The sequence below is a fragment of the Gallus gallus genome, chromosome 17 (assembly GCF_016699485.2).
Source record: "Gallus gallus isolate bGalGal1 chromosome 17, bGalGal1.mat.broiler.GRCg7b, whole genome shotgun sequence".
NCBI classification, from domain to species: domain Eukaryota; kingdom Metazoa; phylum Chordata; class Aves; order Galliformes; family Phasianidae; genus Gallus; species Gallus gallus.
Window position 1 is genome coordinate 8,958,900 of NC_052548.1, and position 26,390 is coordinate 8,985,289.

Here is a 26,390-nt window from a genome sequence, read left to right on the forward strand (position 1 = left end):
TATCCTTCAGATTCTCTACTGCTAATATTTATTTAGCTGTTTCTTCTGTTGAACGTACTCACTAACCAGCGGCCTATTTCTAAAATGCAGTTTTCAGTATAGTTAGATTTGGCAGCAGATATTTTGCAACCTAGCCCACTCTTATCCTCTAGATGACAAACTCTGCTTGCTTCTCTCTCCCTTTAGCTGGTGTATTGGTTTGTCACAGTTCCTTTCCGCAGAGCCTTTATTCCTCACTGAAGGTAGCCCGCTGTGCTCCTGGGTTGCATGCTTATTTTTATTTTTAGGCTTTCTTTGCATGTTTAATAAAGTAGGAATGTTGTATAGAGAGTTCTGGTGAGACTATGTATTCACTGTGTTTTGGGTTTTTTGTTTGTTTGTTTTTTTTGCATGGCATGTTTCTTTTTAAGCCTTTTCTCCCTTATTCCAGTCTTACCTATTTCTTTTCCTCCAGTAGTTTTGCTTTCCACTGTCTATTGGAGTATTACTGCATGTTCTCCCTCAGGTATTCAGTACAGCAAGTTGATCTTTAAAAAGGAATCACATGATAGACCTCTTCAAAAATAAATAAAAATCCTAACTAGCATGAGGTTAAGCTAAAATGAGATGCTTAGGCTTTAGGCTTTATGCACGTGACAGTGGAGATACTGCTTTTTTTTTTTTTTTTTTTTGCAGCTTAAGACTGTTAAAAATGAGATCTCCTTGCTTGTTAATAACAGTAAATATATTCAGTATAGATTTTGCTTAAGAAGTGTACCCAAATTATTTTTTTAAATTAGTGACATTTTCTTTCAAACCTCTCATGCTTGTAAACTTAAGAGACCTTTCATGTGATCATTTGTGTTATACTGTGGAATTCGTCTACGCTTAGGTGTCGTGTTGTATTTTGTAATGAAGTGGCACTTTGTGATACCCTTGACCCAAAATACACCATTTTAATTTTTTTCTAATGTGAACTTTGTTTTGAAGTTAATGTCTTTGCCCTGCTGTTCTGAATTGAATGGTATGTGATAACAATGACAATTCAGTGAATGCGTGTTCCTTTGCTTACTGATTCATTAGCTAAAGCAGAAAACAATGGAGCTGACACGAGCTTGCCAGAAGCAGTATGAGTTGGAGCAGGAACTGGCATTTTATAAGATTGATGCAAAATTTGAGCCATTAAGTTATTTTCCATCAGAGGTAATAATTTTAAAATTATGGATCTCTTTTTTATTTTTTTATTTTTTTCCTCTTGCTTTTCAATTGCTTGGGAAATACCGAACTTCTATATCTATTTGAATGATAGAAAATCTATGGGTCTATAAGGAGCTGTAAATACAAAATCTCCTTTTAAAATCATAGATTACATGATTTGATCTAAACTGAATCTTGAGTGACATTTAACTTGTTGAAAATTGGTACATGTACATTTTAGCTGACCAGAGTCAGTGAACAATCATTTCCTTCTTATTAATGACTAAGTAAATGATTGTCTTCATTTCTGGCTTAATTTTGGAGGCCCCATCAGTCTGAAAAATCCTACAAGCCAGAATGTTTTTCAGTTAAATGATGTCTTAGAATTTCTCCTTTTTTTCCCACCCAATTAGTAAAGCTAACCTCTGTCATACTTGCAAAATTAAAATGACTGGTGAGAGAGTCTCTACAAGAAACAGACCACTAATCATGAATGATGATTTTCTTAGTTATGTTTCAGTGAAGTTTAAATGTTTAAGTGAAATTTTACTTCTACATTTAAAATATTAAGAAAAAATCCTCCAGTTAAATACCCACTTGCATTAACCACTGGCAACAAAGTGATCACATCCCAAATACAAATATGTCTGCCAGTATCAGTATACTGTTCATTTTTAATGGCACTGTAAGAGTGTTAAATACAATCATATTTGAGACGGATGTGTAAATGACATAACAGCTGTATTACTTTAACATTGCAGGATGTTGAGCTTGAAGATGTACCTGGTGAAAGCCCATACATTGGTAAGGCCAGGTACAAAAGAAATATGTTCATAAGAGAAGGCTACATTGCTAGTAAAGCTCAGCAAGTGGAGACTGGAAAAATGCAGCCAGATGAAAATGATTTCTGTAAGAAATCACAGCTGAATCCTCAGTTTCAAACTGTAGATGAGCAATTGGAGAGTAAAGAAAAAAAGATTCATTCAGGTAGATGTTTTTTTTTTTAATATTAAAAAAAAACCACAAATACATGTAGCAGTATTGATTCTACTGTTGGAACTTTTGATATGTATTTGACATGAGAATAACAACAGTGTGTCAAAGGCTGTAACTGCTGTTGCTTCTCAGCCCTGCAGTCAATGATATCTTTGGGGTCAAAAGTGTTTCATACTGAATTATCTTAAAATAATTGCAAAAAATATTTTAATAATTAAATTTGATGATATAAAAGAATACCAGGAAAGTGTCCCATCTGATCCGTCAGTTTGTGTCATTCACATTAAAAACTGGTTGGATCTACTTTGTGAGTAATCGGGATATATTAGCTTTGATTACCACTGTTATAAAGAAAATGTATTCTGGTGAACGAATTAATGGAAAACAAGTATCAGTGTTGTGTGGCATATTAAAATGTACGTGTGGCTTTTTTTTTTCTGCAGCACAAAGGAGATTAGAAGAGCTGCAAAATGCAATAGGAAAGGCAGAGCAACAAGTTTTGGAAGTAACAGGAGAACTGCAACAACTGGAGGGTGCTCTGGCTCAGAAAAAAGTACGCAAAAGAGTTACTATGTGGATAGCAGGGGAAAGTGTTTGAAACAGTGTTCCCTTTTTTACGGGGCCATTGTATATAAGTACAATGAAGATTCAAATAATTAGTAGATCATACTCAGACACCTCTTGGGTGTCTAACCTAGCAGTCTGGTTTAATAGTTTCTCGATCAGCTTCTTGTTTTAGTATAACTGTTTTAGCCAACCTCCTGATGCCATCTCCAGGTCTTACAGGCCAACAGGGAGGATCTGGAGCAGCAGCTGAGTAAGAAGATACAAACACTGCATCAGCTACAAGAGGGAGCCTTAGCACTGGAGAAACAAATGGAGAAACAGAAAAGAGAAATAGGGAAAAAGCAGAAAGAGCTTGAAGACCTGAAGAGTTCTCTTGCTTCTGTAAACTCTAAAGAACCAAGACATGTGAGTAAAACCAGAATCTTAAGTTTTCATGCACTACCTATATTCATGTACTGAGAAGTGTAGTACAGTGGATTATATAATATTTTGCTATTTAGCAGTGTATTTAGGAGTTAAGAGAATTTGCTTTAGCTGTTACTTAGAATACATACAACTCCTCAAAACTAAGAACAAATAATTGTAAAACACTTGAGCAACCCATTTTCAGTGCAGTTGCTGCACATCACTTTAAGAACTGGGTCTTTATGATTTGTACAGACATGCTGTGAGCCTTGGAAGGAGAGATTTTCTGCTTTCAATTTTCAGTTAATCTTTTCTAATTCTGAGAAGAGATATAATGGCACTTTAGTAGAGAGTAATAACCTTCCTGTGCTGCATGTGTCCTCCTGCTGTTCCCAGAAGGCTGCTTGCTGTCTCAGAGGCCACTTATTGCAGGCAGGGCGCAAAGCTGGCACCAGGCATTGCCATAGCTTGACAGCCACCTTCTTTTGAGCTCCACAGAAGCAAAACTAATGATTTCTGAGCTACTTACTGTGTTCAGCAACAGCAAATGTTTACAGAATTACGAAATAGAATTTTTTTTTTCTTTATAAATACTGTGTTGGTTTTTTTTTTTTTTTAACAAAACACTTTTTTTTTTTTAAAGAGAGTTTTTCAGGCCAGTTTGACACCTTGAAGTATACAAAGTAAAAAAGACTTTTCAGCTCGGTTCCTATTTTGGGACGAGCCCTGCAGCCACTTTCAAAAAATGCGTTAAGCGCCGGCAGGGCTGGGCGTGCTCGGCACGGAGCCCAGGCCCGGCCCGGCCCCTCTCGCCGCCGCCGCGCTCCGAATCACGGCGCAGGAAGCCCGGCCAGGCCAATCGCCGCGCTGCTGCGGGAGGGCCACTCCCGGCCCTCCGCTCCCTCCCGGTCCCCCTCGGTCCCCCGCTACCTCCTGCTGCCGGGGCTCCCACGGCGCGGGGGCGGTGGAGGAGCGGGATGTGATGCCGCAGCTCGTGCTGGAGGCGGCAGGCCGATCAGACTGACTCTAGAGCAGGGGTGGGGCGTCCTGCACGTGATCCCGAAGGAAGAAAAGACAAAGGCAAAGCTGTAAGTGTTTGTTGTTTTTAAGTAGGGCTCCTGTGACATCCAGCAGCTGCGGCTAAATGACTCAGCAGCAGCAGCGCCTCACCTTGCTTTCTGCTTGTTGAAATTTCACTTCTGAGAGCTGAACGGTAGTTTGTTATTAACAGGTGGCAAACTGAATTGTGCTGATGGGAAGGTTAAAAGTAGCTTTCGATACATTAAAAATACAGAAATCTTCGTGTTTATCATTTTTTTACCAATTACTTTGTTATAGAAGTAACTTTGTAAGTGACTTTTCTGAGAATGCATGCTTATGTTAGCTTGATTTCTTGTTTGAGTAGAAAGAAGAAAGGTGCAGTTTTTCATGACAGTGATGTACTTTCCTGAATTCTGTGGTATTTAAACTGCTTGTAATTTTGTCTAATGGGAAGCATGTAGCACTATATTGCATTGATAGCATGGTTTTGTACATAGTTGAAACAGTGGTGTAAATTCATACAAAATACATACGAAGTCCTGATGAAAGTCAGTGTGAGCTATGGAATCACTGTGGAATAGGAGCATGTCTCAGAAATACAGAAGTCGTTCTGCTTGAGGTAGAACTTAGTTATTAAGTTAGCCTGACTTGCTGCTTGTTCATGGTATTTTCCTTTGGGTGGTGACCTGACATGTTGTGCTGGAAAGGCAATGCAAGATGACAGGATAAAGCTTCTGGGGGAAATCATGTTTGTTCTTGACTGAAAGAGGAAATAGTATAGCAGGAAGAAAGGTAATAGTTACAAATACTGATTTATAAGCCCACACCTTATACAACATGCCTTAGCAAGGAGGCAAGACTGTACCTAATGCTGCTGCTTGCCACATAGTTTACTTGCCTATCTGGGATTCTTTTTGAGGTAGCAAAGAGGAAAACAAACAGAACCAAGCACCACAAGATACGTTGCACTTGTCACTTCTACGAGTGTCAGTGCGATACACAGAACTGAGCTAAAATGTGAGCTGGCTTTTTGAAATATGTGCTGACATAATTCTGCTTGACCTTTCCAACTGTCACTTGCAGGCTCACATGAGAGCTCAAAAAGCAAGTAAAGAACAGCAGATTGAGGTAATGAACAAACAGTACAAACAGCTCGAGAGTCGCCTGGATGAAATGCTTTCTAGGATTGCTAAGGAAACTGAGGAAATCAAGGACTTGGAACAGCAGCTCACTGATGGTAATTTTTTGTTCATGTCTTAGAGTACTTTTGTATCTAGGATAACATAATTGAGCTGATAAAAATGTTGAGGTATCAAGGCCCTTGATCAAGTCTGAGCCATGTGGCTGTTTACTGAACATATCCTTATCATCTGCAATTTTGTTGTTACATCAGAAAGAATTTTCCTGCTTTTAACTGAATAAGTGAAGTACTGATATTTCAATACCCTTAGGAAAGGGTAGCTTAGGAAGCTGCTTTTTCATTTATACTTGAGATAATGTCAAGAATATGCTAATTTCAGAAATATTAAAGCAGTTTCTTAGCTAGTTCTTGAGCTATCTGAGATTCACTTGGATCACTATAGCCTTCACAGAAGTGCCTGTTCTGTGTGCCACTTTCATCCTCTGTATTTTAAAACTGATTATATAATGAAGTAAGGTACTTATTTAATGTTATTATGTGTATATTTTACTATACACCTAGTCTGTGTGAAAGTTGATGCCCCAGGAAAGCATATGGTTTTTAAAAATGGTATAAGCAGAAAAGTAGCAAGTGCCATCTTAGAAGGAAGTATGTGTGTATGGACAACTTTTCCAGTGGCCAGGAATAGTAATGTTGAAACTTCTAGCCTTTAAAACACAGCATAAACATTTTCTGCTTGAGTTCATGTTACTTGTTTTTGTTACGTGTTCACCTACTTAGCTCAAGATTAGCAGTGGCAGTTCTGTATGTTTTGTAAGTAAATGTGGTTTCTTCAGTACCTTCTCTTTGCATTTCTGCAGGTCAAATAGCAACAAACGAAGCACTGAAAAGGGATTTAGAAAGCATCATAATTGGATTACAGGAATACCTGGAAAGCGTTAAGCATCAAGCAAAACAGGCCAATGATGAATGTAAGGAGTTGCAGAAGGATAAAGAATCTTTGCTTCAGAGACTGGCAGATCTAGAGGATGAAAGAAATAGCCTGAAAATAGTTGTCATGGATGCCGAAAATATGAGAAAAGTAAGGTTTAATGCTATGTTTCTTCCCAAATTGAGATACATATGAATAAACTTTAAAATTAAGCGAGCAACCAAAATTGGGAATACCAAAACACAGTTCTCTAGACAAAATTACTTTCTGATATGGTAACATCAGTCATGTGTTCATGCACAGTAGGAGTGGAATTGGGCCTTTAAAATGTATCATCCAGTCACTTAAGAGGCTATTTTAGTATCCTAGGAAGTGTTATGTAAACCTTAATACCTTAGACTAATGTGTATTGCTTTAGGCTACACCTTTGTTACTTGTGTTCAGTTTTCAAGTGAAGTCTGTCATAGTAGCACCATTGACTTGGCCTGTGTGTGTAATAATGCTGCCTGTTTTGGTTGAAATATTTGGAGGTTAGGTTTAGTGCCTCTGTTTTGATATACAGCTTTCAAGTTAATAATGAGCTCCTGAGGAATAGAAGAAGAGTGGCAATATAATCTAAGAAATCCTGTTACTCCTGTTACATATTTCTGAAGTGAATGTAAAATTCCAGGAAATAGCAATGCTTGAAGGCGCACTTCAAGAGCAGCGAGAAATAAATGAATCACTCAGAGAAGGACAAGGGGATGTCAGTGCCTACGAGGCTGAACTGGAAGCCCAGCTAAGAGAAAGAGACACTGAAGCCAATCAGCAAAAGGAAGAATTGGAAAGGCTGAAACAACTCAGCCAGGTGAGAACAGAGCTGTAATGTTGCCAAAGTGACAATCAGCCTGGGCTGCTGGCATACCATACCATATCCCCCCTACATTGATTTGCAAGCAATTGTTCTTTTAGGGATGTCCTAGAATAGAAGGTAGTATCAGTTCTTTAGGACACGTAACCTTGCACTGCAGCGAGACATAAGTATTTGTGGCCTCTTTGTAGAGGCCTCTGTATGTTTGTGAAAGATAGCAGATGAAAACAAGGCTGGTCTTTGCTGCTGTTTCAAGTAGAAATTCAGCTTTGTTTGTTTGTTCTTACCCAGCAAAAAGCTAGAATATACAAAAACAATGTCTGCTTTGAGTTGCATGTTCCTATTTTTTCTTAATTTACTGTTGGGGATGCTCTTTTGGATTCAGATGCAGTGATATACAGTGACTGCCATCTTGGTTCAGTTTCCATTAATCAGAAATGAACATGGTGTTGGCGGGGTTGTTTTTGACTTTGTTTGTTGTAGCTAATTTTTCTTTTTTCTTTAGAAGACTTATTCCACCTTCAGGAATATACAAAAATGCAAAACAAAGTGTTTTTGTCCCTGGCCCCTCCAAGTCTTTTAGGTTTAGTGTGTCAGGCAAAACTTGGAGATTCTGTAGAACTCTGATTAAAATGTAAATCTGTTAGTTTCCCAGTGAGAAAGACACGTTCATGCTAGGTCTAGATGAAACATTATCATCGTGACTGGTGCTGCAAATGCTAAAGAAATACTAGCTGTTATATGGCGATGGGTTAACCTGGGATGCTTGCTTTCTTAGGGGGTGTTGTTATATTGTTACTCTCTATAGAAATATAGCTGTTGCACATTTGGGTGATGAGATGAGTCTATTAATCTGAAGGGTGTTTGTGTTTACAGATGGAACTGTCAGCTCTGCAAGCTGAACTTGAGAAAGAAAGGCAAGCTTTAGAGAATGCTCTGACCAAAGCACAATTAGCAGAAGAGAAGGAACAAGAAAACTATAAGCTGCTTTCTCAGTTCAAACAACTGCAGGTGAAATATTTGTTGCCATAACAAGTTAGCTGATAAGCGGTGTGCTTTTTCACTGCCATTAGGGAAAAGTGATAAGAATTTTTGTTTTGAAGTTCAGCAGTGCTTATGACTCTTCCTGACAAATTTCTTGTCTGGAAACCCTGGACCACAGTCTTTTATCTGACTATTTTGGATGTTTAGATTGACCTTTGAAATAATGCCAGAGCTGCTCTACTATATTGCAGTGGGATTGATAAATTGTTTAAATCTTAATTTCCCACAAGCCTCATTCAGTACATGTCAGTAAGAAAACTATTTGTGTGCAATGGGGGGAGGGAAGGAGCAGACTTTATTGCATCAGTTTTTCTCATTGTGGCAAGTCTGGGTTCAGTCCTTCGTATCCACCAAATCCCTTTTTCCCCATCTCATGCATGTCAGAGGATAAAATGGCCATCAGCTTATAAAGGATCCTCTCTAGTTATTAGAACTATAATTTTTGTCACAGCTTGCCAATGTGCAGAACACACTTCAAGCCTTGGTCCCATTAGTCAAGCATGGCTTCTTGGTCTGGTGTCTGGGACAGAGTTGGCACAACTACAAACACTGTAGCGTATGGATATTGTGTCAGGCTTTGGATGTCACTGTGCTTTGCTTATATAAACACAGTACTTTTATTAAGGAAAATGTAAGATCATTCTGAATTGTCATTGGAATATTTTTCAACATGCAAATTTATTTCATTATTAGGGAGACAATAATCTCCTGAAACAGCAGCTTAAAGATCTTCAGAATCAGCTAAGCCATGCCGTTGGTAACTTGATACACCCCGAAGAAGTCCTAGCTCGTATAAATGAGCTCAAGCAGAAGCTTCGGACAGGAGCAGGAGAGATTAAGTGAGTAAAATAGAAACAATGTTAGATTTATGCATGTGTTATTTCTCCATGCATGGGAGCAATGAAGTACATTTGCTGCATCCTACAGAGTACGATGTAGGGCGGTTCAGACATGACCATTAGCACCTTGTGTTTAAGAGAACATCATCTGAGCTCAGTTAGTTACATTACTGAGGGACATATACATCCCTCTTGGGTTTCACTACAAGGAATGGAGAACTTGTCTTTTTCTCCTTTGTCCCCAGCTACAAAAAATGGAAATAAGCATGCAGAACAGAATAACATTGGGCACTGAAACCTATTCAGCACTTCACCTCCATTCATTTACACTGAATGTTTTAAACTAGTGCTATTGAACTGGGCTGTGCTGGTTTTTATGTCTGGTATTGTGATTTAAAGTTGCTATTATCTGCAATGGATCCTTCTTTTTCAGATGTCAGAATTCAGCTGATGTTTTGGGGAAAAGCCTTGCAAGTCTGCAGAAAGAATTTAATAACATTCTTGCTGATACACAAAGGGAAAAAGAGAAAGCATGGGAAAGACAGAGACAATTGCAAGAGGAAATGGTATCCCAGAAGGAAAAACTGGAAGATATACAGGAAAAATATAGACAGGCATGTATCAAAACTATGAAAGCAAGAGTAAGATGGTTTCAGCTTTGTCTAAAATATGTACCTGGCAGCTGAAGGATCAAGATTTATGACAAATGTAGATTTGTTTCCCTCCATTTCTCAAATAAAAATAATTTTACTGAAAGCAGATAAATTGCACATGGTTGCTTGCTAGAAGCAAGTTCAACAACTCAAGTCAGCGCAGGGCACTGTTAATCATGATTAGAACAGGAATACAAACCATTATTAGAATTTTGCTTTTTCTATCGTGCTCAAGCGTACATCATGTGGTAGTTTTCTTTGACCATTTCCATGCTGTATGTTCTGTGAAGTTCGGGTTAAAGTAATGAAATTTATTGTCTTTTCTTTTTGTAAGATGAGATGCCTGTGAAGGTGATAAAATGAAACCATTAAAGACTGTTTACAGTCTGATTTTTTTTTTTTTAATAGATATGACATATGGTCCTTAGCAATTTTTTATTGGCTTCTGTTGTCTCTATGTCTCTAATTTGACCCTTAAGATAATGGAGGGAGACTTGCTTTTTGATGTTTGTGTAACATTGGGTCTTTGCAACAGAGTTTAATCATAGGTAGAAAAATACAACCAGTGACCTTCTCAAAAGATCACACTGCATGCAATTGCCAGAATAAGTTAGACACTTTCAAAATGTGATAGTTAGGAAAAGGAACTGCTTTGCTATTCTTCAGGTATAAAATATGCTATTAATGGTGCTTTCAAAAAGTTTGTCTGAAAATCATTAAAATAAGGTGGATTTTAATTGAAATTTTGTTATGGTTGCTCATTCTTGCATATTTCACATACAGGTTAAATCTGAAAACAGGCAGAATAAGAACAAGGTCCATCAGTTAGAGAACGAAATTCAACTCTTACGTGAAAAAATAAAGAGTATGGAAGAAATTCAGGGCCTGGCTGATCAACAGCTCCAAGAGGCAGATGAAGAAAAAGAGGCTATTCTTGCTCAACTAGAAGACTTGGAGAAAAGGGTAGGAGTAAGCATGAGAGTATGCTCTGTGTTGCTCAAGAAAAGAATATCTGAACTCATGAATTATTTTGCTTTTTAAGGTAAAGATCAAATGCAAGAAGGAACACAGAGGTTAAATATAATCTTTTTGTTTTTCTTAAATTCTATTGGTCGTCTTTATTCTTGTATTTTTATGACAGTTCCACGTATGAATACCAAATGGGATACGTGGAAAGGCCTTTATTCTGTGCTGCTTTTCATTTATAATTACCATGAAATCTGTTGCTTTCCTGGTTTCAGAAAAAAATAGAAGATGCCAGGGCACAAATGCAATTTGCTGATCTAGATAAAGAACTGAAGGAATTAAAGAGAGCAATCATCACTGCAGATAAATTGGCGGCCGCTGAGCTATCCATTGCTAAAAATCAGCTGCAGGCTCTTCATGGGACTGTTCTCAAAATTAATCAGGAACGAGCTGAGGTAAATCTATGTTGGTAATTAATTGTCAGTTATAATTAAGCAATGCTTTCTAATGCCATAATAATCAAGACAGTCTTTGTTGCTTTTAAATTCAACTTCAAGTCTTTATTTTTAATTATCTTGGCACATGAGCTATTGCTTTGGTCACAGTCTTATCTTGAATTATTATAAATCTATGTCTGAGTTAACTTGGGTTAACAGACTGCCTTGCTGCAAGTTAGAAAGTGGGAGAGAAGTAAGTTTTATCTTCTATAGCAATTGAAAATCGATCAATAAATAATATATTGTTATGTAAGACTAAAAAGCAAAAGAAAGTAAGGAATTTAGTTCATAAGCTTAAGCCTTTAAAAATTGGAAGTGATTATCTGGCTTTATACTAACACATACTAAAATTTACTCTGCAGAAAGACTGTATGGTTAAAGGAGAAATAGTTTATGCAGACTATTTTTGTCATTTTCTTGAATTCCAAAACAGACAAGTGGTGGTGTTTCTTGTTAGTCTGCAGTTTACAAAGCTTTGTGAGACACCTGCAAGGTTGTGAAGTGTTCTTGTAAACTAAATCTAAGGTAAAATTTCAATTTCAGGAATTTGAGGAAGCTGAAGAGTTCTGTGTTGAGGCAGCTCGTGCAACTCGGGATCTTGCTCGAGCAGAAGCAGAAATAGAATTGTTACAACAACTTCTAAAACAGAAGGAAGAACAGGTACGTTGAAGCAATGTTTCCTCTATTATATGAGGAGGGTGAAATATATGAGGAGTACTTCATTGGTGATCTGAAATGGCCGTGTTTAGTTGCCTGCTGTGGCACTTTTCTTCAAGTTTTCCCAAGTCACTGTGTTATTCCCTCCCCCTACACCTGCCAAAGAACAAATGGAAAACCTCCCTGACTAGGTTGTTTGAATTTGAAGAAGACCTGTTTGTTTCAATGTCTTCATGTGGCTGTGTATGTAAGTCTCAGTCATATGAGAGGATGGGAAGAACAATTTTGGTGCATCAAAATGGTACATGCATTTTGCTGAGTGAGCATTTCTGTAGGAAAACATAAGATTGTTTGAAAATGTTCTACTGTAATCTAATTTAAACTGAAGTGCTTTGCTTTGATTTAAACTTACTTAAAACAGCTTCAACATGAAATGGGGAAAGCTGGTGAGAAGACTGCATTGAGCTCTCAAAAGTTAGAAATTGATCAACTAAATGACACAGTGGAGCAACAGAAAGCAGAAATTGACCACTTAAGATGGTTGTTGGATGATATCGGGGCAGGTAATCTCTTATCTCTATCTCCTGCAGCTATGGAGAAGCAAGCTGTTCTGCATCCATGCATATTTCTCACTAACATGAGAAGCTGTTCAGAGCTCTAAGATTTTATTCTAGGAGAACAAACAGGAAACCATTCTGTACAGTTCTTACGCTACTTAGGATACATTCAGTCTCTGAATCACTGTACTTCAGTGGATTCTCTATGTATGAAGCAAGGAGCAAGACCTAACCCTTCTGAAGTATTGTATATTTGAAAGACACAAAGTCTTTCAAAGTCACTTATATGTAGTGTGTGGGTCTTTGCTACTTTGAATTTTTGAATGGAGGAAATGGATGGTTAATGGTCTGGTACTTCTGGTTTTCTAGTCTTGCCAGGTGACATAACACAACCTTTGTCAAACTTAGTGAAATTCTATCTCAGTTTTAACACTGGAATTGTGCTTATTTTTCAGTATGTTTATTTACTCTCCATTGATTTGTATTAACAACACTTTTAGTGACTGTTCAGATAAGGCTGATTGTGTTACGTGTTATACTGTGCTAGAATGTTATCGGAGATGAGCATGGAAAAAAGTTCAACAGTTGTCTGTATATGAACTTGTAAATTTGTCATTTTAAGACTGTAGAAATACAAGGGTCAGTGAGTATCTACATCACGATGTAATAATTAAGATTTGATTGTTTGCCTTTTCACAATTTTTTTTATATTGTTTCAGATTAACATGATAAAAATGAGGAAAAAGCTTTGAACTGTCTCTTTAATTACAGGTGATTACAGTATCTCTGGCTTAGTTATCTGTCGTACATGCTTATAAGACTGTGATTAATTTTCAGGTAACAAGGATGAAATTGACAACTTACAAGAAGAAATTGCAGCACTCAGAAGTGCACTCTCATACCAGAATGATTACATCACCAATATAGCAGATCCACTGAAAAGAAGAGGATACTGGTATTATATGCCACCATCACAGGTCAGAAATTCAAATCCTGTTATGCGGACAGCAATTTGTTATGGGGAAATTCCATATATATGAATTTATGAGTAATATTGTTATATTCTATTATCTCTTTAAAGAAAAAATGCTTTAAAATGAAAGAAGACAGAGTATGTATAACCTGTTCTTGAAAAACATCAGTGCTTTAGAAAGTCTACAATTATTATGTTATTTTACTTTATTTGTTATTTCTAGAATAAAGCATCTCATAATAACACATCTTTTTTTCCTTAGGCCTCAACCCCTGCCTCCCACAGCACAAAAGATTCTGGAGTTGGTTTACAATATCCTGGCACATCCCCACCCAGAAGAGGGTGTAGTCAGGTCAGGAAGGAAGACTTACCCAGGTCAAGAGGGTGCTGGGTTTATTCACCAGTCAGAAATAGGTTACACAAAACAAATCTTGATAAAGGTGAGTCTCATGGTCTCAGGATGTGCAGGAGCATAGTAAACATGGGTTTGCTTAGAATTCGTAGTGAATATTTCTGATACCTATGAGTGAATAATTAATATTTATTTCAGGTGAATTTGTTAAACAGTGCTAAAAGTAAATATTTGTGCATACGCACTTTGTATTACTTTAAAGTGCGCAATTCAAGAAATTTTTCTTTTAAAAGTGAATAAAAATAACTTTTTTTTTTCCTGTGTATAAAGCTGGAAGAGCAAAAGAAGACAGGGAAGGAAATGAGGAAGCTCATGCTCACAAAGACCCACCCTTTGTACCACCACCTGGTACAGTTATCTACACAGTCCTCCCAGATGGTGCTCCTCTACCCGAAGGAACTGTGGCTTATGGCCCTCCTCCTGCAGCTGCAAATGGAGGTTCGATTGCTCCTGGGTCTGTTATCTATGGCCCACCTCCTGTGGGAGCTCAGGTTGTTTATGGCCTTCTTCCTCCAAACTTCACTGTCCCACTCATTCCTTTTGGAGATCTTCACTGCAATGTACCCAAGCATCATGACTTGGTAAGATACAGAGTGGCAGGGTTGTGAGCAGATTAAGAGAATCCTGTAAACATGTGCTTTTTCAAAGGAAGGAAGAAAAAACTCTCACTTCTTCAGATAACATTTTTTTAAGAACTCAAAGTCTTGTGGCAAGATTCTGGATCTCAGAGAGCTTGCTGATAAGAATGCCATGTTTTCAGTGTTAGTGGTCTAGTCTCTATCTGTAACTACTTATGTGTTTTGGAGCACTGAAATAGGAAAACAGAACAATCAGTCTTAATTTTGCTGTCCTATGTAGGAGAGTGAAGTCTCAAGGTTAGAAGACACTGTGCAGCATTTAAAGTCTCGGAAATACAGAGATAAATGGTCAGAGGCAGCTGAGCATAAATGCAAGAATGAAATGGAAAAAATACATCAAAACATAGAAGATCTTCTGCATGAAAGAGAAGAGCTGGAACGTGAAGTAGCAGAGCTACAAAGAACAGCTCAAAAACGTAACAAATGCAAGTAAGAATATCACAATAGTTCTGTTTAAGCAAGTGGAAATATGTACAACTTTTTCCAGTGACAGTAGATTTGGACACATTTACAATTAATGTTCTTGTTGGTCTGTTACATGTATTATACAAACTTTGGGAGGCTTCTGACATTTTGTAGTTTAATTTGTTGTTTTTCTTCTTGGGCTTTTAGGGACTTCGTTGAAGGGTATACTGAAAATTTAATGGCAGAACTACAGTTAGAAAAATCTCTTAAGCATCATGAAGATGTTGCAGAAGAAATTGAATGTATAGAGAAGACTCTTCTGAAACGCCGAGCAGAGCTTAGAGAGGCAGATAGGCTTCTTGCAGAAGCTGAATTGGAACTTGAGAGCACACGGGGAAAGGTAAGGAAAGCCCATAACTAAATTCAGATGGATTTCTGTGTTATGTTGATTGTTTTAGGCAGAAGGTGTTTACTTTTTTTTGTCTAAGCAGTTTATTTTTACATGGATAGCCTGCAGCCTTTTAAAAATGCTTCTGTTTGAAAATAAGCCCTGGGATAACCTGTGATAAAAGAAACTGTTTTGGTCCTTGTCAAAGAGGAGGAAGCTTTTCTCTTCTGGGGCAAGAGAATAATATTCAAGTTAGGAGGAGGTCATTTTTGGACAGCTAACTTGCAGGTTATAGATGTTGAAATGGTAAAGTGGGATTGTGTTGTCTCAATAATGTTCAATTTTTGCTCTAGACTAAAGACACTATTCAAAAGTACAATCATGCCAAACAACATTTGTTCCGTACTGAAACTGAGGCAGAGGAGCTAGAGCGAAGGGCTCAGGAAATGGCCACTAAACTTGTGAAAGCAGATCAGCAATTAAGGTACGCTACTCTTGTGAATTAGTATCAAATGGGGAAGAGGAAAACAAGATTGTTTTGAATATTGAGCTACTGCTTTTGGAGTGGGGAAGCTGTTAAAATGTTAATATGTAAGGGCACGACTGCTTCTACAGATCATTACAGGCAGATACGCGGGATTTAGAACAGCATAAGAAGGAACAAGAAGGTATTTTGAAGGAAATCAACAAAATGGTGTCTGCAAGAGACTCTGAGTTCCAGTCCTTAAACCAGAAAATAGAAATGCTGACTGAAAGGTAAATCTATCTTTCAATTTGCCTTAAACTGGTGTTCTCTAATAAGTATGCCCAATGTACTTACCTGTGCACATCCCTGTTCACTGTGGAGGAGTTGGACTGGATGACCTTTAAGAGTCCCTTCCAACTCTAAGGATTCTATGATTCTATGTATTCTTGTTTCTTCTGAACCATGCCTTTTATCTTCTCTGTAAGTCTTCAGAAGCTTCAAGGAGATATTCAAGCTGCAGAAGGTAATGAAGAACATCACCTCCAAATGCTCAGAGAAGTGGAGGACATTCTTCAGGTCAAGAAAACTGAACAGGAGAGACTGAAAAATCAGGTAAGGCTCATCTGGTTAACTCAGAAGTGTCAGTTTAATTGTTGTTGTTATAACTGGGGACTGTGAAGTGTCTTCTATTCCAAACTGCCTTATCTGAATAATTCTTAATTCTATGATATTTTTTTTTGTTACTGTTGGTAATTTGAATTACTGTTTGTTTTTTTTTTGGGGGGGTGAAGGTAATGTTTTCTATTTTGGGGCTTGTGATAAGTGTGACCCCAATCTTGCCTGCATTTCTGGGTAATAAATGTTACTGCAGAGTTCTTTACGTTCTTATTGCACTTGAGAATAAGAAGCTTAAGTACTTCTGAGGCACAGGGCTGCACTGTTCAGATCAAAACTTAGTTGTCAGTACTGACTCTTCTACAGCAGTGTAGCACATGGAGCTCATTGCTCTGATGGAATTCTTACATGATGTACAATTCAAGTAAATCTGTAAGATGGGGAACAGTATTGCATTTATTTATTTTTTGTATGCGTGTAGCTATAAAACGTGTCCAGATGTGGTAGTGGTGTTAAATTTTTATATTGTAGGTTACTGCTCAGCAACAAGAGCTGTTGTTTCTGGAGCAGCAGTTAAGTCAAAGGAAAGAACAGCTCCGTGTCCTTCAGGACTGTATTTCTCAAAAGAAAGGTGACCTCAAAGAAGCTCTTCGAGATGGGGAGACTGAAGCAAAGGAAAAACAGCGCCAAATAAGAGTAACTTTTCCAAATTAGTTTTCAATTCATTCTATCTGTGAAGAACAGCAAAAGAATAGAAAGATAAAAACATCACAATATTTCCACAAACAATCTTGCTTTCTACATCCTCCCCAAATCTGAACAGAACAAATGAGTTTATGACTTAGTGCCTGAGAGGTTGGACCAGGTGCACAAATAGGGAATAAAACTTTTCTAGTTTCTGGGTAATATCACATTGGTCCCTTGAGAACAGAATTACATTAAAGTCTCCAAAGGACATACTGTAGCTGAGGCAAACGGCTTCTAAAGCAGATCAGTCTGATCAGTGTGCTTAAAACACAACAGCACTGATGTAAGTCAGCTGTCTGTCTCTTCCATTCCTGCATTCATGTTTGCTTGCTCAGAAAGGAATCTGTACTTTCTTGTGGAAGAAAGACTTACTAGATTCATACTCTCAACACTGAAATAAAAGCAAAGAATCAAGATTAACAATGTTGGTTTTGTTCTGTTTTTTTCCTCTGGAGACGTTTTTCCTGGCTCTCTGTTCTGAGGCCTACCTATTCACTTGAATGATGCTGTGAATCAAAGTCTTCATGGAGATCAGTACTTTAAATTGTCTACAAGCAAGGCTTTACACTAAATGTTACATCTTTTTTTCTTTACACCATTAACTATATTCTGGACAGTTTGATTCTAGAGTCTATAGTTGACAGTAGACTTGTTACATTTTAATAAATATTTATAAATTATTAAAGGAAAAATAAATGGCAAATAATTACATTAATTTTAACACTTTTTTCCACAGGAAATAAAGCTCCTTCTGGAAGATCTTAATGCTGAGAGGAGAGAACTGGATGTCCAAATTGATGAGAAGAGAGCACAGCTTTTGTTCATAAAAAAGGATATTGGAAAAGAGGAAGAAAATCTTCAAATAATACTTGGACAAATTAACAAGCATAAGATAGGTAGATTTCATTCTGTGCAGACTGAAAATAAATATACTCTAAGATGCTGGTTGTACATCTGTGCGATCAGTCTGTACATCAGTCTTTTTAAATACTGAGAATAGCTGCAGAGAAAGAGTTCCTAGTTAGAGACACAGACTCCAACACAGAGCTGACTAGTTACCCTCTGCTTGAGTCGAGACAGTGCTTTGTGTTACTTTGTTCTTGGGATTTGATTTTCTCACTTCAATGAGGAAAACAAATCTACCATGGAAACTAAAGCTTCCATGCTAGTGCTGTGTGACAGAGCTGGCTGCTTGTGGCACATCCACAGAAGACATCTGGATTGGAGGAGGAACAGAGGATTACCCTTCAGACAGTTGTATCCTGTCAGATGGTGGAAAGTGTAATCAGCAGCAGCTTACAAACCTGTACTTCCTCCTAAAAAAAAAAGAAAAAAAGAAAATTGACTTCATTGTCTACGAGTCAGATACTTGTCCTGGAATAACACCCTAGGAGCAAAGGAAAGAGGAGACAGAGGAACCTGCAACTTTCTAGTAGAACAGTGTCGGATATAATGACTGGTGTTTCTGACACACCAAGTGAATATGATTATGTTTTTCAGGGATTGTATCAGCATTATTTCATTCCATTTCTGCCCCCCCACTCCCTTCCCCCAATGTCTTTTTAGATAATAGAATTAATAATTCAATTAATAATAGAATTATAATTCTATTATTATTATTATTATTAATATCTATTAATATATACCTATAATAGAATAATAGAATAAAATAATAATAGATAATAGTATTTAATGTGCTTTATAATAACCTTTGATTTCTTTCATCTTATTAGAACTGAAACATGTTCTGGAAATGTTGGAGATAGAAAATAATGAACTTCAGGGTTTGAAACTACAACATAATCAAAAGGTCAATGAACTAGAGAAGACTCAGGTTGCAGTTCTAGAAGTAAGTATTTATATTACAGCTGTTGTAGAGAGTAATGTAGAAAGAAGAGAGATGCATGTTCTGTGATTCTGTTAAGGTCTGGGTAACAGTCTCTGTACTCTTAAGTTGGAGTACCATAGCCTGCATATGTTCTGCGGATGAAAGGTTTTAAACTGCTGCAGATAAATATGTTCACTTATTCTTTTTCACCACATGTGTTGCTCACAATTTTTCTTTCCCAGGAGAAGTTAAAATTGGAGAATATTCAGAGATTATTTCATTGTCAGCAAGGGGAAGTAGACTGGCAGGAACAACTACTTCAGAAGGACCGTCAGGAAAATGAACATCTGGTTTCTCAAATGCGCACCCTGCAAAATAACATTGAGTCTCTGAATAAGGAAAAGCAAAAGCTTGAAGAGGACTGTCAGAGTTTGGAAAAGAAGCTGTCACAAACCAGAAGGTGGGAGCGGGATACATTCTCTGCAAACGTGATAAGTGGTGGGAAGTGTCTTGAATTATAGCTTATTGTAATTAAAAACACAGCTGTAACTCTGATACTATAGAATGTCATTTCTTACTCTCTGTGGAGGCTTTAATTTAAGCATGTCTACAGTTTGTGTATAGTAGAATTAGAGAAAATATGCACCACTGAATGCAGCGGTGTTTCTCATGGCGATGCAGTGAGAAATGTTATGAAAAGCAAAATGTTCAGCCTTGGAACGAGACAGCTGTCGTGTTCTTCTGGCTGTTGGGTGGCATCCCCCTGAGCTGAAAACAAACTGCTGAAGTGCAGCCACTTTGAGTGCACCATGGACCTCCAACAAACCACCACTATGCATTCACATTTTACAGAGACTTGACTGCTACTGAAGACAGCATCAAAACTGCGTTGTCCAATGTAGAAAAAAGGGAATTGGATATTAAAAACCTGCAGCAGGAGATAGATGTACTGAATAAACAAAAAAAGTCACTGCATGGAGACATCACTGTTGTACAAAAAGATCTTCAAGGTAAAGATGAAAGTGCAGTTTTTAAGCTAGTTTAAAAGAAATTACGTTGAAAGATGTAGTTTATGTAACAATTATATGATGTTACCAGCATGCTCAAATATCTACCAGCAGAGAAAATATTTAATGTGTCAAGATAGAAACTTTTCTGTGTTTGTTCATACATAGAAGCTTTAGCTGTACAGTTATTTCACTGATTGCTGATTGTATGGGAACTGTTGAGTCCCAGCCTGAACCTGGTGGAGCACTTGGGGAAAGACCTGGTCAGCCTTGGGAGCACAAGTGAAGGCAATTCACCTCTGTGACAGGAAGGGGTTGGAGCCTGACTGCACCTCTCTTAGGCCTCATTTAAGGGCTGACTGCCACTAGGGAAAGGTCTCTTTCTGGAGATCCTTCCTTGGTGAAGCTTTCCCTGCAAACCTAGAGTCTTCTGATATGGGTGAGCAACCTTCTTCCCTTCCTTTGTAGCACCTTTCTATTGTGCTGGTCCTTCTGTCATCGCATCTGTGTTGTATCGCCTTTCCCATTGTATTGATCTGTTCAATTGCTACATAGATTGAAAATGTCTTTCACCAACTATTTTTCTAGAAAAAAAGAATGAACTAGAGATGCTGAAAGGAGAATTAAGTGAGTCCAGGCAGCAGCTTCAGCTGGCAGAACAGGTTAGTTTGGGTCAAATACAGGCAGTTTTAATGCAGTGAGTAAACTGATGCACAGAAACAAGGGACAATTTTTGTCAGTCCATTGCCTCTTTCTCCATCTAAGCACACTGTCTCAAACTGGGATCCTTTGCAGAGATAATAAGCAATGGCTAGTTAACTTCTTTGTTCTTGCTGGGTTGGGAGTGATTAGGACTACAATCGATACCTCAACAGATAATTTGTTTTCTGCTTTTGAATGTGAAGGGAAGTGGCAACTGTCACCTTGTATCCTAGTCAGGTTGTTATTACCAAAAGCATCTAATGGGATGTTGGAGTACATCGTTCAGGTGGGGTGAGTTGATGGGGTTTGGTGGTGGTCACTGTTGGGTATTGCTATTTACTTTGTCCTGACTTATGTGCATCTTCTAGCATTTTATCTGGTGATTCCTATTCTGTTAATTCACTTGGGCTGGTTTAGAAAGGAGGTAGTCTTCAATGTGATTAGGGATGATGAGTTACTTTCACGTGAAGCCTTTTTAGTCAGACACCTGTTACTTTCACCAGCCAGTTATGTCAAATAGTCTTCTGTTCTGTCTTTCAGAATTTGAAAGATAATACAAAGCACCAGGAAGAGCTGCTTAGAGAGCAGGCAACCCTGAAAGAAGATATCCTAAAATGTGTAAGAAAATGTAAAGATTGCCAAGAGAGACAGAAAAAGAGAGAGAACCATTTGCAGCAGCTCCAGAAAGAGATTGAAGAGAAAGAAACAATATTGGCCAAACAAGAAGCGGTAAATAACCGGAGACTTGTTGAGCTTTTGCTTGGCCTCTAAAAATAATGCCGGTGGCAAAGCGTTGGGTGCAAGTTTACAAATAACGTGCAGCATTTAGAGACGTGAAGTGTCGCTTCATGAGGAGTAGCAGTAAGGAAAGCTTCAGCATTCTGTTATGTCTAACTGAAAACCAGCCTCCCAGCAAAGGGCTCTTCTTTCTTAGTGGGATCGTTGTGTGCAAAACTGAGTGCAAGAAGGGCTAATGTAATAGGAAGCACAGTGCAGTGCTGTGTGTTGGCTGCTGATGTGTTGCTCACTTGGGTGAGCAGAGACAGTTCTCTATAACTTCTGGTTTGTCAGCTGACAAGAGCAGCTGGATATAGTTTGGAGAACTTCTTCATAGAATTTATATATGTTGTGGGAGACAAGCGAACAGTGGGGGGTATCTGAGATGATAACATGGATTTCAAATAAAACTGACCAAAGCCTAAACGCATCTGTGTTCCAGAAGTCAAAAACTAAGCAGCAGGAGATTCGGGACTCTTATCTTGAGGTTTATTTCCGATATCTCAAAGCTTATTTTGAGTGGTTTACTATATGCAGCTACTTCTTGCTCTTCTACTGCACTTCAGTGCGAGACCATCAATTGTTTGTGGAAATTATCTTATTTGGCTTTAATAAACCATTAATCACAAGAAAAACCAAGGAAACTGTTCTGAAATTAAGGAGGAAACATGGCAAACACTTCTGTTTGGACTGAGTACCAGACAGTATTTCTTCTTTCAGATTTCTGCTGCTTTAACTTCTACAATGTCGTTTGGTGATGGTATTTGTTCTTACTGAGTTGCTATGAGTTAAACTGTACCAACTTAAACTTGTATTTGTTTTTGGCAGATCCTTTGTAACCTCAAGCAAAATTCAGAACACGAAGGGAAAAAACTGGAAGAAAATACTGCTAAACTCAAAGAACAGAAACTGCTTTTGGAAAAGGAACTCATGGATCAACGTGAGAAACTGGAACAGGCAGTAGCAAAAGTAAGGCTGACAGAAGAAAACAACAGGAAGCTGGAAAAAGAAGCATCTCAATTTGCAGCACTTGAAGAAACTATCAGAAAAAGCAGTAAGATCTATCACACAAATAAGTTTATCATTACAGTGTGTGGGCGCTAAGTCTAGTGAAACCAAACAATAATTCTGTTAATCTTGCTTGGATTTTAATTCAGCACTTCATTTGACTCTTGATCCCTAAATTCATTTGCTCAAAGAACTGAAGTTCTGAAGGCAGCTAGCTTTCTGTCACCTCTCACCTGGTGCCAATATTTATCTGAACGTTACTCAGCAGAGTAGTTTGAAAATATCTAGTGTCTGTAATATGCCAAGGTATTTACGTTTCTGCTAATCAGTGTCAGTTTAAATATTGTTTACAGAACATCAGGTATCAGAAAAAGAGCTACAGTTACAACAAAAAAATAGAGAAATTCAGTCTCTCCAAAAAGAATTGGAACTCTCCAAGTCTGAGCTGAACCATCTCCAGGGGCAGCTAGCATCAGAGAGGAAAAGAGCTGAAAAACGAATCTGCAGTCTGAAAGAAGCAATGAAAATGCAGAGGACGCAGTTTGAAAGAGAACTGCATGTAAGTCCTGACTGGAGGAGGGGGAGAATGTTACAGGTTTTTGGTTATTTTTAAACAGTAAAATGACAGAATACCCCTTTTATTGCTGAGGAGCAAAAGTCATGTGTTAACTTTATGATTAGACAGATCTTGAAGCAGCCAAACTGATATCTCCAGGCTGTGCTGCAGAGTACCTGTGGTTACTCTTATTTAATGCTGTTTCTGCATTTTAACTTGAAGAAATTGTCTCCTGTAGGCTCTCTTGATTCATTTTCTCAAGTGGGTACTCATGGTAAAACGCAATCTTTTCTGCATTTTCCTAGGAACAAAAGCGTGAAAATAACTGCCTGCAGAGTGATATAGCAGCTGCTGAACAAGTAGCACAGAATAACCATGAACGCACCAAGCGCCTCATTAAAGAGCTTGGCCAGATCCAGCAGGACTACATGGATCTCCAAAACCAGGTATAACTGAGTACCCAGATAAAGGCTGTCTGGGGAAAAGCAGTGTCTTCCAGACAGGTGCCTCAGAGGCAAATACAGTTGATTTCATAATTAGGGCTGCACTTGTTCGGAGAGTTAATGGTTTCTGATTTCAGTGGTCAAAATGTAAATACTTCAGAAAGAAGACTTGTTCCGTTACATGGGAAATTCCTCTGGGTTGATGTGTTTGTGATATGACAGCGAAGTAGTGAGACTGTGTTTTATGTTGCAGGTTAAGACTCAAGAAGACCTGGAAAAGAGACAAAGGGAAATAGAGAACACAGCAACATTGCTTAAATTAGAGGTTGAAGATGATATTAAAACAGGGTTTAAATCTTCAAGCCCATCTTCTCCAGAACTGTTGGAAGATTTGGAAGCGTTTTCTGCAGTAAATAAAAGTCTGCAGTGTGAATCTGACAATTTAGAGGAGATGTTTTCATTTGCTGATGCTGACAAAAGATTGTTCTCATCGGAAAAAAAGTTGGATTTTTCTCAAATCTTCATAATGGTAAAAAAGCTTTCAGACAGCAGCTGCTGCTCACACCGCAGCTGAGTGTGTCTGTACTGGTAATGCCCAGTTGCTGAATGTGTTTGTGTTTCCAACAGGATGAACAGTGGCGTGGAGAGGCTCTCCGAGAGAAACTGCAGCATCACGAGGATCGGCTGAAGGTGGCACATCTCTTACCTTTGCACAGATATGTCTGCAGGTCCTTTCCAAAAAGAATCTGAACAAGATGGGTGTGTGGGAGATCCTTCTCCAGCTGTCACAGTCACCCTGTACATAATGACTAGCAGCAGAGTATCTTTGGATATCTTGTTAGGTGGGAATAGTAAAAGAAAGCCCAGCAGTGACAGGTTCTATCAAGATGAACAATGTTAAATAATTATAGTTGGCTTTTTGAGTATGCCAGCATGATCCCATCACTTATGTTGTACTGTGGTATGTTAGTAACATAAGAATCGACAATTCACAGGCACTTGTGGCCATTTAAAATAGAGATGATGGCACAGTTAAGGTACAACATATCTGTCATTTCTTTCAAGCAGTTAATGATGAGAAATACAGAAATACAGCTTATTTCTGACTTAAAGAGGTGAACTATTTAAAAGCAAGTTGATTTGTAAACCCATTGCCAGCTGCTTGTGACTTGAGAGATTCCAATAGTATGTCCTTTATGCTTTGGCCCCAGACTTCTTAGATGTAGTCTTCAAAATTACACTAACTGGATACAAATAGAACTAACCATTTGTTCAGGCTCAGCTCCGGCACTGCATGTCCAAGCAAGTAGACGTATTGATCAGAGGAAAACAACAGACACAGGGCACCCTTCACAGCCTGAAGCGACAGGTTGATGCACTGGATGACCTGGTCAGCAGCACTTCCTCAGACTCACTGTTCCTAGCTGAAAGTTCATCAAGTCTGCTATCTCTTCGTGATGCTCTGAGTTTAACAAAAACACAGGTAACCTCGAGTGCAATAATTCTGATTACTTTTTTAAAGGATTTTTAGCTCACTGGTAGTCTGTTATGCCCGTGCACCTTCCAGCTGGAGGCACTGCAGGGTTTCTGAAGGTGGGACAATCTTTCTCTACTTAGTTCCTTTGCCAGTAGCAACTTGTCTCAAGAAGGCAGGCTTTCTTCTAAGATTAGTTTTATACTTCTTTTAATGCATTTTTTCCTTCATGACCTTAGCTCTTAAAGATAACTCATTACTCAGACTTCTGCTTTTTTCTAGGCTGCTCTGACAGGACACGCACACTTCCCCAGCAGCTCAGCAGGCGTTCCAGCAGTGGCACACACGTGGCATTCCTGCTCATGAGAAATGTCTCAGTATACTGTTGGAGGTAAGAGATGACTCCAGCTGAGCTGGCACTAAACACTGATCTGTGCCTCTCAAATCTGAGCGGCCATGGTTGGGAGTGACCAAGGAAAGCTCCCAGACCATCGCTTTAGGACAAATGAAAGCAGTCCTGTGTTTGGTGTCGTAGCAGTCAGTGCTATTTTGGCTCTTAGATGTGTATTTTCAGACACATTGCATGTAAACTTTCAAATGACACATAGAAATCACAACTGTGTTGACTTAACATAAGCTACTTCCATCCCTAATCTTAAAATAATACATACCTGATTTTAATACATGTACAGTGTGACACTCAGAATTCAGTTACACCTAGGTACACGTGGGCCTGTTACTTAATGATTCAAAAACTAATACTGCAAGAGCTATCACACATCAGTGCTCAGCAGAGAGAAAAGCATCACACCCACCTACAGCTCTCAGGTAGGACATGCAGAGCATCCATGCAACTCTAATGCTGCATGTGCTGAACAAGCCAGTGTCGTGCCACAGGCAGAGCAGGTCCCACCATGCCAGCTCTTCTCGTTAACGTGCAGAATCACTCATGTCACTCTCTTTTAGACAGCAGCTGATCTGCATGTGCATTTGTGCTCCCTGAGACTGTGCCATCATCTTCCACTCCTGAAGCCTTCTACCTCACCGTTCTGCAAGCCTTTGCTGAAAAGGTATTTACCAGCAATAACAAACAGCTCTGTACTGTGAAGTTTCTGTATGACTAAGGAAGGGAGTTTTATGTATATATGTTATTTTTAAAAATATGGATTTAAGAGTGTCTAAAACTACTGTTCTCATTGAAGTGTGGGTATTTCTCAGTTTACATTTTGAAGAGTTGTCACATTTTCAAATGCATGAATGTTAAATAAAACTATTTTTGAATACTTTCTTAAAATAAGTTTGTGACTACAGCTTACCTGCATCCTTGTATTGTTTTTAACGTGCATCCTCTAACGCCCTTGTATTGCTAGCTCACCTAACAGTGCCATTGTGATGGTGGCAGTAGGAGCGAGCTCTGAGCAATACTTAGTGTGTACAGTAGCATGTGTTACACTGATATTCACACCCTAGCAATTACTGGTTACAAGTTACTGTTGGTAACAGCCTTACCTGTATCATTTTTTCTGACACAAATGAGTGTGGCCTTCGCAGCAAGCTTGCAAAAAAAACACTGCTTTGTAAATGAAGAGCATTATGAAGAGCAAATGAAATATGAGACATTCTTCCCTCTT

At 38.4% G+C, this 26,390-nt stretch overlaps 1 protein-coding gene across 1 annotated transcript in view; it reads left to right on the top strand.

The window, feature by feature from the left end:
• Positions 1-26,056, top strand: part of CNTRL (centriolin) — a 32,149-nt gene extending 6,093 nt beyond the window's left edge. The window contains exons 8-44 of the mRNA NM_001305680.2: positions 1,063-1,182; positions 1,938-2,163; positions 2,616-2,725; positions 2,950-3,144; positions 5,269-5,422; positions 6,187-6,407; positions 6,928-7,104; positions 7,984-8,118; positions 8,845-8,990; positions 9,424-9,604; positions 10,427-10,606; positions 10,885-11,064; positions 11,650-11,766; positions 12,185-12,326; positions 13,158-13,297; positions 13,556-13,733; positions 13,976-14,286; positions 14,564-14,772; positions 14,956-15,148; positions 15,490-15,620; positions 15,752-15,892; positions 16,088-16,214; positions 16,749-16,913; positions 17,701-17,860; positions 18,698-18,813; positions 19,035-19,252; positions 19,645-19,802; positions 20,388-20,461; positions 21,042-21,230; positions 22,107-22,332; positions 22,640-22,845; positions 23,148-23,288; positions 23,539-23,814; positions 23,913-23,975; positions 24,562-24,768; positions 25,042-25,150; positions 25,726-26,056. Coding sequence (NP_001292609.2) covers positions 1,063-1,182; positions 1,938-2,163; positions 2,616-2,725; positions 2,950-3,144; positions 5,269-5,422; positions 6,187-6,407; positions 6,928-7,104; positions 7,984-8,118; positions 8,845-8,990; positions 9,424-9,604; positions 10,427-10,606; positions 10,885-11,064; positions 11,650-11,766; positions 12,185-12,326; positions 13,158-13,297; positions 13,556-13,733; positions 13,976-14,286; positions 14,564-14,772; positions 14,956-15,148; positions 15,490-15,620; positions 15,752-15,892; positions 16,088-16,214; positions 16,749-16,913; positions 17,701-17,860; positions 18,698-18,813; positions 19,035-19,252; positions 19,645-19,802; positions 20,388-20,461; positions 21,042-21,230; positions 22,107-22,332; positions 22,640-22,845; positions 23,148-23,288; positions 23,539-23,814; positions 23,913-23,975; positions 24,562-24,768; positions 25,042-25,125 — 5,997 coding nt within the window. The 3' untranslated portion in view covers positions 25,126-25,150; positions 25,726-26,056. The remainder of the gene's footprint in view (positions 1-1,062; positions 1,183-1,937; positions 2,164-2,615; positions 2,726-2,949; positions 3,145-5,268; positions 5,423-6,186; positions 6,408-6,927; positions 7,105-7,983; positions 8,119-8,844; positions 8,991-9,423; positions 9,605-10,426; positions 10,607-10,884; positions 11,065-11,649; positions 11,767-12,184; positions 12,327-13,157; positions 13,298-13,555; positions 13,734-13,975; positions 14,287-14,563; positions 14,773-14,955; positions 15,149-15,489; positions 15,621-15,751; positions 15,893-16,087; positions 16,215-16,748; positions 16,914-17,700; positions 17,861-18,697; positions 18,814-19,034; positions 19,253-19,644; positions 19,803-20,387; positions 20,462-21,041; positions 21,231-22,106; positions 22,333-22,639; positions 22,846-23,147; positions 23,289-23,538; positions 23,815-23,912; positions 23,976-24,561; positions 24,769-25,041; positions 25,151-25,725) is intronic.
• Positions 26,057-26,390: the final 334 nt, after the last annotated feature.